The 13,872-nt window shown below is 41.4% G+C and overlaps 1 protein-coding gene across 1 annotated transcript; it reads right to left on the bottom strand.

The window, feature by feature from the left end:
* Positions 1 to 8,517: 8,517 nt before the first annotated feature.
* On the bottom strand, positions 8,518 to 11,841 carry LOC142662480 (nicotinamide N-methyltransferase-like). The gene is made up of 3 exons (XM_075840688.1): positions 11,688 to 11,841; positions 9,257 to 9,464; positions 8,518 to 8,941 (listed from the first exon to the last, which is right to left on the bottom strand). The coding sequence occupies exons 1-3, from the start codon at positions 11,839 to 11,841 to the stop codon at positions 8,518 to 8,520; spliced, it is 786 nt and encodes a 261-aa protein (XP_075696803.1).
* Between the last annotated feature and the right edge of the window lie 2,031 nt (positions 11,842 to 13,872).

The following is a 13,872-nucleotide window of genomic DNA, read 5'->3' as shown; positions in this document are numbered from 1 at the left end:
TTGCCCATCATGTGAAGGTGTTATTGAGGACAGGAGTGGAGGAGAGGTAACAGACTGACAATCTTGAGCTGAGCTTGCTGCTCACGGAGCATGCAGTTAGTGGGTTAGAACTGGAGGGTGAAGACATGGGTGAGCAGGATCAGGTAAGTAGCTGGGTTAATGTAGTTAGGGGCAGTAGAAAGGGGTCAACCAAAAGGAAGGCCAATCCGGTTTCTGACATTCCAAGCAAAATTGGCAAGTTGGGTTATGATGCGAGGGTGTTGGTCTCAGAAATGGCAGCCCTAGTGGATACTGATCTCCCTAACAGCCGGGAGAACAGCCCAGCTAGTAGTCGGCGGGATGGTAATGCACGTAAGCCAAGACAATTGATAGTTGTAGGGGATTCTGTAATCAGGAAGACGGATAGAATAATTTGTCGCCAAGACCGCCTCAACCGAATGGTTTGCTGTTTCCCTGGTGCCAGTGTTCGGCATGTGGTGGAACGGGTGGACAAATTGCTGGGAGGGGCTGGTGATGATCCAGCTGTTGTGGTCCATGTCGGTACCAACGACAGAATAAATGGTAGGTGGACGAGCCTTAAGAATAATTTTAAAGAACTAGGCTACAAGTTGAAGGGAAGGACCTCCAAGGTTGTTTTCTCAGGAATACTGCCTGTGCCATGCGCATCACAGGAAAGACAGCGGGAGCTCAGGGAGTTAAATTTATGGCTTAAGTCCTGGTGTAGAGGAGAAGGCTTTGGGTTCCTAGAGCACTGTGCTGACTTTTCATTGGGGTACAAACTGTAATCTGCAGATGATTTGCACCTAAATGGAAGGGGGTCCGCTGTGTCTTGGGGGAGAGAATTTTAGCTGGGGTGGCGGAGTGTGTAAACTAGGGCTGAGGATGGAGGCCAATGTAGAAAATAAAGGGGTAGTTAGGTTAGAGAGGGGCCAGACTATATAGGTGGGGGGAGAAACAGACGGTGGGGAGAGGACTAGTTAACAAGATTAGGAGATCCTTTCGTTACAAAACAGCAGTGAAAATAAAAAAGGCCAAATGTCATATAATCAAATTTCTGATACTGAAAGTGAAACATTTAAAGGCAAGTTAAAGTGTATGTTCACAAATGCCAGAAGTCTAGCAAGCAAAATGGGGGAGCTGGAGGCCTTGATACTGGAAGAAAATATAGATATAGTTGGTGTTGCTGAAACATGGCTGCACTTTTCACATGATTGGGCTGTAAATCTACAGGGTTTTACACTGTTTCGGAAAGACAGGGCAAATAGGAAAGGTGGTGGTGTATGTCTGTATGTGAGAAGCGATATGAAGGTGAGTGTGAATGAGACATTACAGGGTGAAGATTGTGAGGAGGTTGAAACCTTGTGGGTGGAATTACAAAGGGAGGTAAACACTGAAAAAAAATACTTTTGGTGTAATCTATAGACCCCCCAATATAACTGAAGAGATGGAAGGTCAAATATATAAACAGATGGAGCGGGCTGCACAGGCGGGTACTGTAGTAATAATGGGAGATTTTAATTTCCGGGATATTAATTGATGTCATGGTTCGGATTCAACTGCAAAGGGGAGACATTTCCTCAGCCTGTTGCAGGAAAATTTTATGGGCCAGTTTATGGAAGACCCGACTAGAGGTAAAGCTCTGTTAGATCTGGTCATTTCTAATAATGCAGAGCTTGTTGGGAATCTCAATGTTCGTGAATACCTCGGTAACAGTGATCACAGGGGCATAGCTAGGGGGGGGCAGGCGGAGCACGTGCCCCGGGCGCAGCTCAGAGGGGGCGTCAGCGCCACCTCCTCCTGTACTATAATTGTACCTGTGTCGCAAGGACACAGGTACAATTAGATGCAATGAATGACCAGGCACGTTCCGTGCCCGGCCATTCAGCGCCTTTCCATGAATAAAGCAACTGGTACCTTTTGTACCAGTGAAGCTTCCGTCGATGAAAGACGCTGACTGACTGACAGGGAAAGTCATCCTGCCCAGCCAATCAGCGCCTTTCATAGACGCTGTGTTCAACCCCCTGGAGACCTGCGCAGAAGAGAGCAGGTCTCCATGGCTGCCGGACGGCGTGGGAGCGGGAATAAGGTGAGTTTGAATATTTTTTTTATTTTTTTTAAATTGTAATAGAAGTGTGTGGCTGTATCTTCGGGTCATCCAGCCCGCTATATATACACCCTGAGACTGCGTCTCCGTGTAACTTTTAACCATTTTTTCAATAAAATTGGGAACAATTTTCCTTTTTAATCAAACACAGCGCTGGATTTTCTCTTTCTTTTTCCTGATATACCTACCGCTGGCCGTAGCGGGGATCCGTGCGAGGTGTCTGGAGACGCAACTACTGGTGAGCTGGAGGTCTCCTCCTTTCTTTACTATGACCTTGGCCCAATCTGAGTATAGTTCATTCAAATAGACAGGGAGGTTTGTACTATGTACCAGCCAGACAAAGCTGCCAAAGCCCCAGCCACTACTTTTCCTAAACCAATGCCCCAGGAAAATACAGAACGAGAAAAAAAGATTATTTTATTGAATTTTGTAAGGTCAGTATTAAGGGCTCTGGCAAGAAAACAAAGCCATGTGTGTGGAGTTTGTACAGCAGCACACAGGGGCTGTAACACTCCCTAGTACGTGGTCATACAGTATATGTGTGTTGCTGTATGTACGGAGATATTCTCCCCTAGAAGCAATGCTTTCTTATACTTCAGTACAACCTACCCATTGAACCTCTGTATATCTTAATACGAAAGGGAGGTACAGTAGAGGCCCCTTGCACCTCTATAGAAGCCCCATTACAGCACCGTACAAATCAGAACCATAATGCAGAACGCCCATGTACATGAGTCCTAAGTATGAGAAATGTCATGTTAAGTGTTACTAATATGTTTTTTGTCTATTTATTTTTCCTTTCTGTGTCTCAGACTTGAGAGTAATCTAAGGTTCATAAATCGAGATTCTTAATATCTATGATAATCAGCAGGCAAATAATAATGATCTTCTCAAGGAAAGCCACAGTTATATGTTATATGTTTATCTTTATCACAATGTTATTATAATGCAAATATCCAGAAGCCTCATAATACCCCATGATGTCCCAGATGATCACACTAGTTCCCGGCACTATTACCAGTACAAGGAAAGATTCCAAAAACAATGCGGCTGTAACAACAAATTACCAATTGCTTAGAAAGAAAATCAGAGTAAAATCCTTTTTTTTTTTTAAATTGTTGTTGTGGGAAAGCTGCTATAATAACCCCTTCACGACATCTGCCATATAAATATGCCGCTGTCGGGAAGGGCTTCCTGCAAATCTTAGTACCATTGTCTCGCTGATAGTTTGGGCTCAGAAGCAGAGAAAGCACTATCACTGCCAGGTGTCAGCTGCATATTACAACTGACATGGCCAGCCTCAGATAAGTTCCGCACAGGGTGCCAGCCGCCACACTGCAAGAGGGGTGCCAGCGGATGTGTGCATCCCTGCGCTGTTGCAACTACCAGCGGGTCAGGTGCCACTCGCTAACTGCACCCAGGGCCGTTCTTAGGCAGTCGCCTTTCCGCCGGGGCGCTTCTTCACTTAGTGGCCGTCGCTACCGCTGTAGCAGCCATAGAGGATGCTAGCGGCGACATCGGGCATGAGGGCGGTGGCACTGCTAGCAACCGCCACAGCTGCTATAGCGGTAGAAACGGCACTATAGCAGAGCAGGGAGGTATCTCCCTGCTCTGCTATCTACTAGTGCCACTGTAGCTCCCTGAATCTAGATTAAATTAAAGTTATATCTTAGTTTATTTCCACACATTTATTTGATAGCCGGGAAAGCTGGGTATTTTGTATGCTCCTGCACAGTTGTCCTTTTTTGTAGGTAGTGCCACACAGCCCACAGCCCCCTTGTAGATAGCAAACCCCCCCCCCCCTTCCAGTACAACTAGCGTCACTGTAGCTCCCTGAGGGAGCAGAATCCCCATGTGGCGGGGGATTCCACTCCTGGATCGCTCCTTAATGTCTCTGTCCAGGGGAAACTCCTGAAGCAGGATCCCCGGTCACAGCGAGGATTCCACTCCAGGAAAAGCCAATGACGTAATGGACGACACAGACGACAGGAGCTTTTCCTGGAGTGGAATCCCCGGTCACAGCGTCGACAACGCTATGGACAGGGATTCCGCTTCAGGAGTTTCCTCTGATGTCACTGTCCGTATATGGATAGAAACATCAAGGAGCGCTCCAGGAGCGGAATCCCCGGCCACACGGGGATTCTGCTCCCTCAGGGAGCTACAGTGGCGCTATCTATACTGGAAGGGGGGGGGGGTTGCTATCTACAAGGGGCCTGTGGGCTGTGTGGCACTACCTACAAAAAAGGACAACTATGCAGGAGCACACAAAATACCCAGCTTTCCCGGCTATCAAGTAAATGTGTGGAAATAAGCTAAGATATCAATTTTATTTAATCTAGCTAAAATAATTAATCCTTTTAGCTAGACTAAATAAAAGTTATTTCTTACTTTATTTCCACACATTTATTTGATAGCTGGGAAAGCTGGGTATTTTGTGTGCTCCTGCACAGTTTTCCTTTTTTGAATGTCTATTGACCGCCAGCTATCAGGGTCATTTTGTAGTCCTTGCACTACCTACAAGGGGGCTGTGGGCAGTGTGTCACTACCTAACAGGTGACTGTGGGTTGTGTGGCACTACCAACCAGGGGGCTGTGGGCTGTGTGGCACTACCAAACTGGGCGCAGTGGGCTGTGGGGCACTACATACCAGAGGGCTTTGGGCTGTGTGGCACTACCAACCAGGGGGCTGTGGGCTGTGTGGCACTACCAACCAGGGGGCTGTGGGCTGTCTTGAACTCCCTACCAGGGGTCTGTGTGCTGTGTGGCACTCCCTACCAGGGGGCTGTGTGGCACTCCCTACCAGGGGGCTGTGCAGCACTCAATAGCAGGGGACTGTGTGGCACTCCCTACAGGGGGCTGTGTGACGCACTCTACAGGGAGCTGTGTGGCTCTCTTTACAGGGGCTGTGTGGCACTATCTACAAGGGGGCTGTGTGGCGCTATCTACAAGGGGGCTGTGTGGCGCTATCTACAAGGGGGCTGTCTGGCGCTACCTACTAGGGGGCTGTCTGGCGCTGTCTACAAGGGGGCTGTGTGGTGTTACCTACAAGGGGCTGTGTGGTGCTACCCACAAGGGGGCTGTGTGGTGCTAACCACAAGGGGCTGTGTGGTGCTATCTACAAGGGTCTGTGTGGCGCTACCTACAGGGGGAATCTGTGAGTGGTGGGCTGATGGTCATTTTACTGTGAGTGGTGGGCTAATGGTCATTTTACTGTGAGTAGAGGGCTAATGGTCATTTTACTGTGAGTGGGGGGCTGATGGTCTTCAAGTGGTTTCCGCCTGTGACCTCCTATTGAAATTAACAGGAGGCAGAAAATACCTGTGGCACCTGTTTGGAGCTTTTTTCCCTGCGTCTTTTGCATTCACTTCATCGGCTTAAGAAAAAACACAAAAAAGGTCACACAACGCTGTCAGTTCCTGAAGGAATTTTGAGGCAGATTTTTTTGCCTTACAAAATATGCTGTGTGAACAGACCCTACGAGTATAGTGCTTGTTCTTTGCCATTTTCTCTCTTTCTCGAAACAATTTTGGTAGGGGTGCCCTGAGGAAATTTTATTTTTCCAGTGCAGCCTCGAGTCTGAAATCTTTGGAAACTCTGTACTAAGCTACAGGATCATGCTGTGGAGCAGCTCAGTCCATCATGGGAACGGGGCCTAGGTGAGTACAATTTTTGTTTTTGTTTGAGGGCACTGTCTACAAAAGGGAGGTGGGAGACTGTATGGCACTGCCTACAAGGGGGAGGTGGGGGCTGTATGGCACGATCTACAAAAAGGAGGTCGGGGATTATGACACTGTCTACAGGGAGGCTATATGGAAAAATCTACAGGGGGGCACTATACTGTGTGGGGGCCACTAAGCGGACATTATACTGTATAGGGGTACTACAGGTGGCATAATACTGTGGGCACAATTAGAGGACAAAATACTGTGTCCTTGAAGGGTTTGTAATATATTATTAAATATTATTATTATACTGTATGATGGCACTAAAGGGGCATTATAATTTTTTTATGGGCCATTTTTTTAATTATGGGGTGGGCCGCCAAAAGATCATTTCGCACAGGGCGCCATCTATCCTAGGGGCGGCCCTGACAGCTGACACCCCGCTGTAACGGCCAGGATCTTATCTTATCTAGGATATTGAAACTACCTTACAAGTAGAACATTAACCTTGTGAAAGGTAATGACTGAGATTTGGCTTCTGTGAATCGGGATTTCTCGCACTTCCCTGGGCAGCCAGGATTGCCTTGCAACCTTACTATAGGAATGCACCTTATTCGGGAGAGGACAGGTTTGAGATCGTGCTTGGTTAGTCCGGAACGGACACTACTTAATCCCTGAAGGAGAAAAAAATCTATACCTCTTCCCAAAAGGAAAACTCGGCTAAATCAAAAGGTATAATCTCCTGGACTTGATGTGAAAGCTAATAGGCTGCTTCAAAAAAGAAGATAAATGCAGATGAGTATAACATGTTATCAATTTGTTTTTAATCTTTTTTTCAACTATTTATATTATGAAATCTCTGTGATTATGGACACATATGCATGTTTTATACTTAGTCCCGCCATCTTTGATGGTCAGATAATTTAGCCTGAAATTTTGAAAATGCCTTTTTTTGATCATTCTTGATAATATACATCTGGTTCTGATTTCTTATAAATATATTTAGTCCCAATTATGATTATGATTGTTCTTTGAGGAAAGACCTGTATATATTAGTAAGGTGCAATATTATACTTTGCTGTATTTACGTATAATCCTGGCCAGGTGGTGTTTTTATATATTGCTGTATATTGTCATGTCTGATTATGTTACGGGGAAAAAGCATTTCCTCTTTTTTTCTTCACTTTGATATTTAATTATTAAAAACATTCAATAATAAAAATCACATACTTTTTTAACCCAATGTGTGCTTGCAGTCACCTGGAGTTTTGTTTATTTTTTGTAAATAATTTGGTAAGATGTTACTATTAACACAATATCCGCTTCTATCACAGAAATTACATTTAAATGTAGTGAAAAGATAGGATTTAGAAGGATTAGAAGTTAGATTACAGTTATGTATGTCACTGCTATAGAGACAAGGTTATTTCTCTTTCACAGATACAGAACATGTAAAATCTCCCATATATAGAGAACTTTATTCATATACAGGTAGTTACATATCTCAATAACTTGGCTTTGAATAAGAATTTTTTTTATTCATCAGTTTTGACAATCATTATGTATCGCTCCACAACTGTCTCTTTCTATAATTTGCCATTTATTACAGCAGTCTGGAAATACATCAAATATCCTGCCATCAGAAGAAACAATGGAGGGAGGTTCTGGATCCAGAGCTGTCAGTGGAGGAAATATATTCAAATTTATTACTGGATATTTTAGGATGAATTAGATCGTATTCTCAGAATCCTAGAGAGAGGTCGTGTTTCGTCTTATACACAGAGCATACTATTCTTTCGATTTACATTTAGAAAAATATATCCCAGGGAATAAGAGAGATTGTCCGAAATGCGGTCTAGTATGTGCTAATCTGTATTACAGGTTTTGGGAAGGAGATATCATCTCTTTTATATTAAATTACAGCTAGTAGAATAATAGAGGACCCAAGTCTTTATCTCTTTCATGAGGTTTCCTCAGTGACTCCAGTATCAGTATTATCTCAGGTCATAGTTCATATAGTGTTGATGACGGAAGAAAGAACTGTATTAAAATAATGGCTCTACACACAACCACCGGATCTGGGTCTGCTGTGGGAGTTACATAGGAAGCTCATGTACTTAGAGAAATTAAAAATAGAGGGGGCATTAGGGGGTCAATTGTTTTTTTTAAGTATTGGGGCCTTATATATGAAAGATGATCTTGGAAGAAGATAGGTATCATTTAATGGAACGTCTACATACATATAGGGCCTTGTGACTTATGTGATTAATTGACAATATTTCTATCCGCTATCTTTGCCTTTGTTGATGGAGAGAGACGAGGCCTGAGACACAAGAGAGAGGGTGGGGGATTTTTATACCTTAATGGAAATGTATGTGTATACTTTTTTTTAAAAAAAACATTTGAAAAATGTAATAAAATGTGTTTAAAAAAAATAAAAACATGCCCTCCTAAGTAAAGGACACAGTTTAATGCTATATGTCTCGCTTTATTATATGATTCATATAAAGCAGAAAAAGAACAATCACAAAGCAACTGATCCCAAGACCTTAGACTCCTATGATGATCCAGATGACCAGGGTCGGTCTTGTCACTAATATAAAGAACCGGTCTGAGGCAGGGACTGAAAAAGCACAAACTAATATTTTTATGCTATTCTATACTGCACTAAGGAAGCTTCTTTTTGATTATTAGAACATTTTTTTAAGCTTAACATATGAAGTAATGACATGAAGACTTTGTAAGTTTCACCCTACTTCTCCTTGTGAGCTGCGATAATTATGACGGCCTTATAGTCAATAATGTCACTGACAGCCGTTCTCTCCTTGACCTTACAGTAATCAATGATAAAGCCTTCTCCAACTAGAGCTTTCCTGACAAAATCCTCATTATATGTGAAAGCATGGAACTTGTCTTTTCCTACTGAAAAATATGTTGCATTTAAACTCCCAATTAATATGAGGTGTCCTCCAGGATTCAGCAGCCGAGAGATCTTCCTCAGATTTTTGATGTAATCATCTTGATCTTTACTGATAGTATCCAAAAGCCAGACACTGATGACACAATCAGCTGGTGGTAAGACCAGCGGGTCTGTCATATTCTCTTTCTCCAGGTCGTATTTCACAACATGTTGAATGACTGATCTCACTTTTCCTTCTTTCTCCCCAAGCTGGTCACTGGAAAACAAAAAAGACAAGGAAGTGATTGTCCCACAGTCAACATCAATATGGTGGCTCAGCACTAAACTATGGATTTGCAATACTGGTGGTATATGTTTAAAATATTTTGAAGTGTCAGGTTTATACTGTGCCTTTCCAGCATTAACTTATATAATACTACCTCTATTGATAAGAATATTTAACTTGGGGGGTGATAGAATTTTGAAATTATTTTTCAGGGTTTTTACCCATCTTCGCTTATATTTTTTTTGTATAAGAAGCAACAATCACAATGACGGTGGTTTCCTCTTGATATTTGGACAAATACGTCACCTGTTTTCTTCTTTCTCTTGTAGAAGCATTGATGTGTGGCCCCAATAAAATGCTCCCGTACGTTCATCCACCCATCTCTTCAGCTCCATGATGCATCTATTTTTGACTTTCAGGACTATGATGTTTCTGAAAAACTCACTGGCTGAATATAGATGATGAATGAAGCAACCAAGACTGATGTCAACCAAGATGTCTCCATTAATATGACCTGCAGAAAAATGTCCAACAATGACCTAATCTGTTAAATCCTCATAGGTTTTGTGTATAAACAAGGACATATGTCTATATCACGTCTAACAAACTACGTATGTAAGCATTACGTTTCCAAAACCTAAAAATCAGAAAAGGATAAACTAATCCCTAAATGTTCTATAGACATGGGTTTGGTGATATTTATCTTATACTTCTCATAAGTACATTAAGATCAGGTCCACCAAAGTTATAATTCTTTAGTTAAAAGAATAGAAAAGGAGAAGGAAGGCTCATGGGACAGTAAGGAGAAAAATCCAAAGGTCTTCAATACAATTTTAGGGTGAGGTGTTTACCTGATGGGATGGTATATAGGTCACCCTTTGTGTCCTCAATAACCATGGGTGCAGCTTTCATCTATTGTGGCTGAAACTAATAAATCTAAATCTAGAATGAAATACCAAAAGTGGAAAAAGAATCAAGGAAACATGGGGCGCTCCTGTGTTGTATAGTCAGTACAAAAGAAGGTGCTAGATCCACCTGGCTGGATTGCATATTCTAAGGCACAACGCTAGTAACACAGAAACCATATGAGGTGTCCCAAGGGAAGTTAAAGGTATCGGTTTACAACAAAAACATATCGAAATCCTAGGAGTAGACATTATTGTTTGGAAAACATTCTTGAGAAAAGAAAGTCTACTTTTCAAGGATGTATTAGGGTATGTGCACACACACTAATTACGTCCGTAATTGACGGACGTATTTCGGCCGCAAGTACCGGACCGAACACAGTGCAGGGAGCCGGGCTCCTAGCATCATACTTATGTACGATGCTAGGAGTCCCTGCCTCGCTGCAGGACAACTGTCCCGTACTGAAAACATGATTACAGTACGGGACAGTTGTCCTGCAGCGAGGCAGGGACTCCTAGCATCGTACATAAGTATGATGCTAGGAGCCCGGCTCCCTGCAGTGTGTTCGGTCCGAGACTTGCGGCCGAAATACGTCCGTCAATTACGGACGTAATTAGTGTGTGTGCACATACCCTGAGCTTCATTTTTGTTCCTTTAGTGTCAGTGATCCCAGCCTTCAAGCCATCAGTGCCCCTATGTATTTAAATGTATTATGCAAGTAATCATGCAATTATAGATTCAATCCCCTAGTCAAACACAAATAAAAAGTGAAATTAAGTTTAATAAACCTTAATAAAATAAAATTCTTCTGCTTAAAACAAATGAACGTGTTTTTTCATTAAAAAAATATTTTATGGATTAAAAATAGTAAACAATAATAAACTATTATTATGTAGGGCATCACTACAATTGTAATGACTCATAGAATAGATTTAACATAATAATTATACTGCACTGTGCATGGCATAAAAAGAAAAACGGTGGCATATTTGTCTTTGCCATTTTATGTGCCAAAGACTTGCCATTACGCTTCTTTTTTTTCTCGGTGCGTTTTTCAAATATACGCTCGCAATAAAAACGAGTTTCATGCACTAAGAATGCGCTTTCCCATTGATGTCAGTGGGAAGCTTAAAATATGCATTTTGACAGGTTTGATTTTTTTGGCACAAAACATGCTGAAAAACAATGCATGGTGTGAACAGGGCCTTACACAAAAATTATTTTTTTATATAAAACTTCACTTTACTGTGAAAAAGTTCTAAAACATAAAAATATATATAAATTTGTTATAGCTGTTTTTGTACTGACTCAAAAAAAACACAAAAACGAATGACAAAATTATTTTTTTTTTCTCGATTTCACTGTAACAAAATATGAAAAATTAAATCTTTATATGTACTCTAAAATGGTGCTAAAAAAAAATACAATTTGTCCCGCAAAGACACAAGCCTTTATATGGCTACATCACCAAAAAATAAAAAAGTTATGGTAATGAATGTGGTAATGAAAAAATAAAAAACTACAGTTTGGTCATGAAAGCGGAAAATAGACCGTTCCTAAGGTGTTAGGTTATTGCACCTGAAAAATATATTTTTTTAGTTGTTCTTCATCCCCCAAAACAATAACTCTACTAAGACCCGAGATTTTCTTTGTTTCCTGTCATTTTCCAATCGACTAATGCAGTGAGGTTGCCTATGACCACCCACACCCCATAAAAAAAAAAAATATTTGACCAATTTATATTTAGCTGTTACCATTTTTGAAACCAGTTAAACATAAAATAATACACACATCAATGTATCTTAGGAGTAAGTAAAATAAAGACACATACCATCTGTAAAAATTTGTCTAAGATTAAATATAATAAATTTCAAGAAGTCCTCTTCAAAGACCATGTCAGGTTTATCTGAAAAGTAATGCTCCAGATGTTGTCTGGAATCGAAGCCATGTACATGATAGACCTTATGGGTAGTGGAATCCATCATCTACTCTTGTATCACAGACGGGGTGACTACCTCTAGACCGGGGCACAAGATCTTTATATAATTACCAGGATTCAATTTACAAAGTGTGTTACTAAGAATAACTTATCACACGATGACTTATTATATTCATGAGCCGGTCATGGGAACTTGTGTTGTAATTAATTCACATAGAGAAATAATGTTTTTTAAATAAATACATCTATTTTATCAATTAGACAAATAAACAGGAACTTTTTGTCAGTCTGTAATGTTTTCTCAAAAAGAAGTGCATGCTCAACCATGCAATAGTGGCTCAAAAAAACCTTACTTATCTTTTTATTTTTTGATTCCCTGTGTCACTCTTGGTGCTGATGCTAATCTGTGCTGCTGGTAGAGGAGCTATGAGCAGAATTATTCTCCTTCCCCCTCTGCCAGCTAACAAATATACAGTAGTTCCTTCTTACTTTACCTGCAGATGGGTAACATGGGATGCAGAGTAGTAAATACATATAGTGTGTGACATCCACAGTATGCACTCCCTTAGAAACCAATGAAAATATAATAAAATATAAAAATTTAAATTGAGTGGACATGTGCAGGGTTTGGATCTGCTATTCAGGATGCAGATCTTTAGGCCTTGTTCAGATGTGGCAGAATTTTTCCGCTGCAAATGTTGCCGCAAATTCGAGGCAATTACGCTACGTATCTGCAGCAACATTTGCATATTTGACAGGTAATTCAGTTGTTGTGGATATCACATCAGACTTCAGTTATTGCATTGCAAAGGCTGAAATCTTCAGTGAAAATCAGCTGTTTCTCCGCTACAGACTGTGCATGCTGCGGTGTGAAAAATCCTGCACTGCAGCCTAAATTTCGTATTGTTATTTTCCGCAACGTCTGAACAAAGTTACCTAAAAAGGTATAGAAACCAATGGAAAAAAACGGCTGCTGCGGATTTCCACTGCGGACTGTCCACAGCGGAATTCAACAGCAATTCTGCCACGTCTATACGTGCCCTTACAGACCCAACAAGCTGAGAAGGAGTCTCAAGCTATAACGCCAGACAACTGTAGAATCTCTGCTCCTTCCCTGACCAGCTGGGCAGGATGATACGGTTAATGCTCCATCTCATTGCTCACAATAAATCCTAATGGCTCCATATCATAGGTGTGCCTGCTTACTAAAACATGGAGATTTAACCACTCAGTATATACAGTAAATGGTTAGTACAGCAATAAAATGAAATTTAAATGAAATTTTCAAACAAACGATACAATATCCAAGGAATTTTCTCATCTATAAGACAGTAGAAACAAACTGTTGCAAATATGCTGCCCGTGGGAAGCCTACCACTGACTGGTTACATTGTAGACAAGCTTTTATTCACATACTGCCTGCAGATTGATTACCAATAACAGGTTACTTTGTACACAAGCTTTTATAGACATATTGACTGCAGGATGCTTACCACTCGCCGGTTACTTTTCACACAAGCTTCTACAGACAAACTGTCTGGGGACAATTTCCACTGACAGGAGTACCTTGTCTCAATTTGGTCTAAAACCCATTGGAGGACCTCTGGGCCTTTTGAACTGAGAAAAATACCAAGCAGCAGTCGTGGGTTGGAGAAGTTGTGCGGGCTCCCGCAATTAATAAAAACGCTGAAGTGGTTATTTTGTTTCCTTTGAATTTGCAGGGTAAATTTGCGTAAAAAAATATATCGGCCCTCAAAGTATAATATTCCATAAATAAAATGAAATACATATCAATGATGTGAACTATAAGAAAGTAAAAATGTAAAGACTAGATTGACCATCCTAAATAGAAAGTTCTCTGGGTTTCCTATGTGACTGCTTCACCAGCTCTTATACTCAGACTTCCCGAGTACGTGATCGCACTCCTGCGTATTCCACCGGCAATCTCCTACTTTCATCTTGACAACCTTCTCGGAATAATGAAGACTGGGTTAACAATGCAGTTACGGGTTATGCTCCATCTCATTGCTCACAATAAAGCCCAATGGCACCATATCATAGGTGTGCCTACTTACTA

Source organism: Rhinoderma darwinii, chromosome 10 (assembly GCF_050947455.1).
Source record: "Rhinoderma darwinii isolate aRhiDar2 chromosome 10, aRhiDar2.hap1, whole genome shotgun sequence".
NCBI lineage: Eukaryota > Metazoa > Chordata > Amphibia > Anura > Rhinodermatidae > Rhinoderma > Rhinoderma darwinii.
The sequence above is the reverse complement of the archived record's forward strand: the minus strand, read 5'-3'. Positions and strand labels throughout refer to the sequence as shown.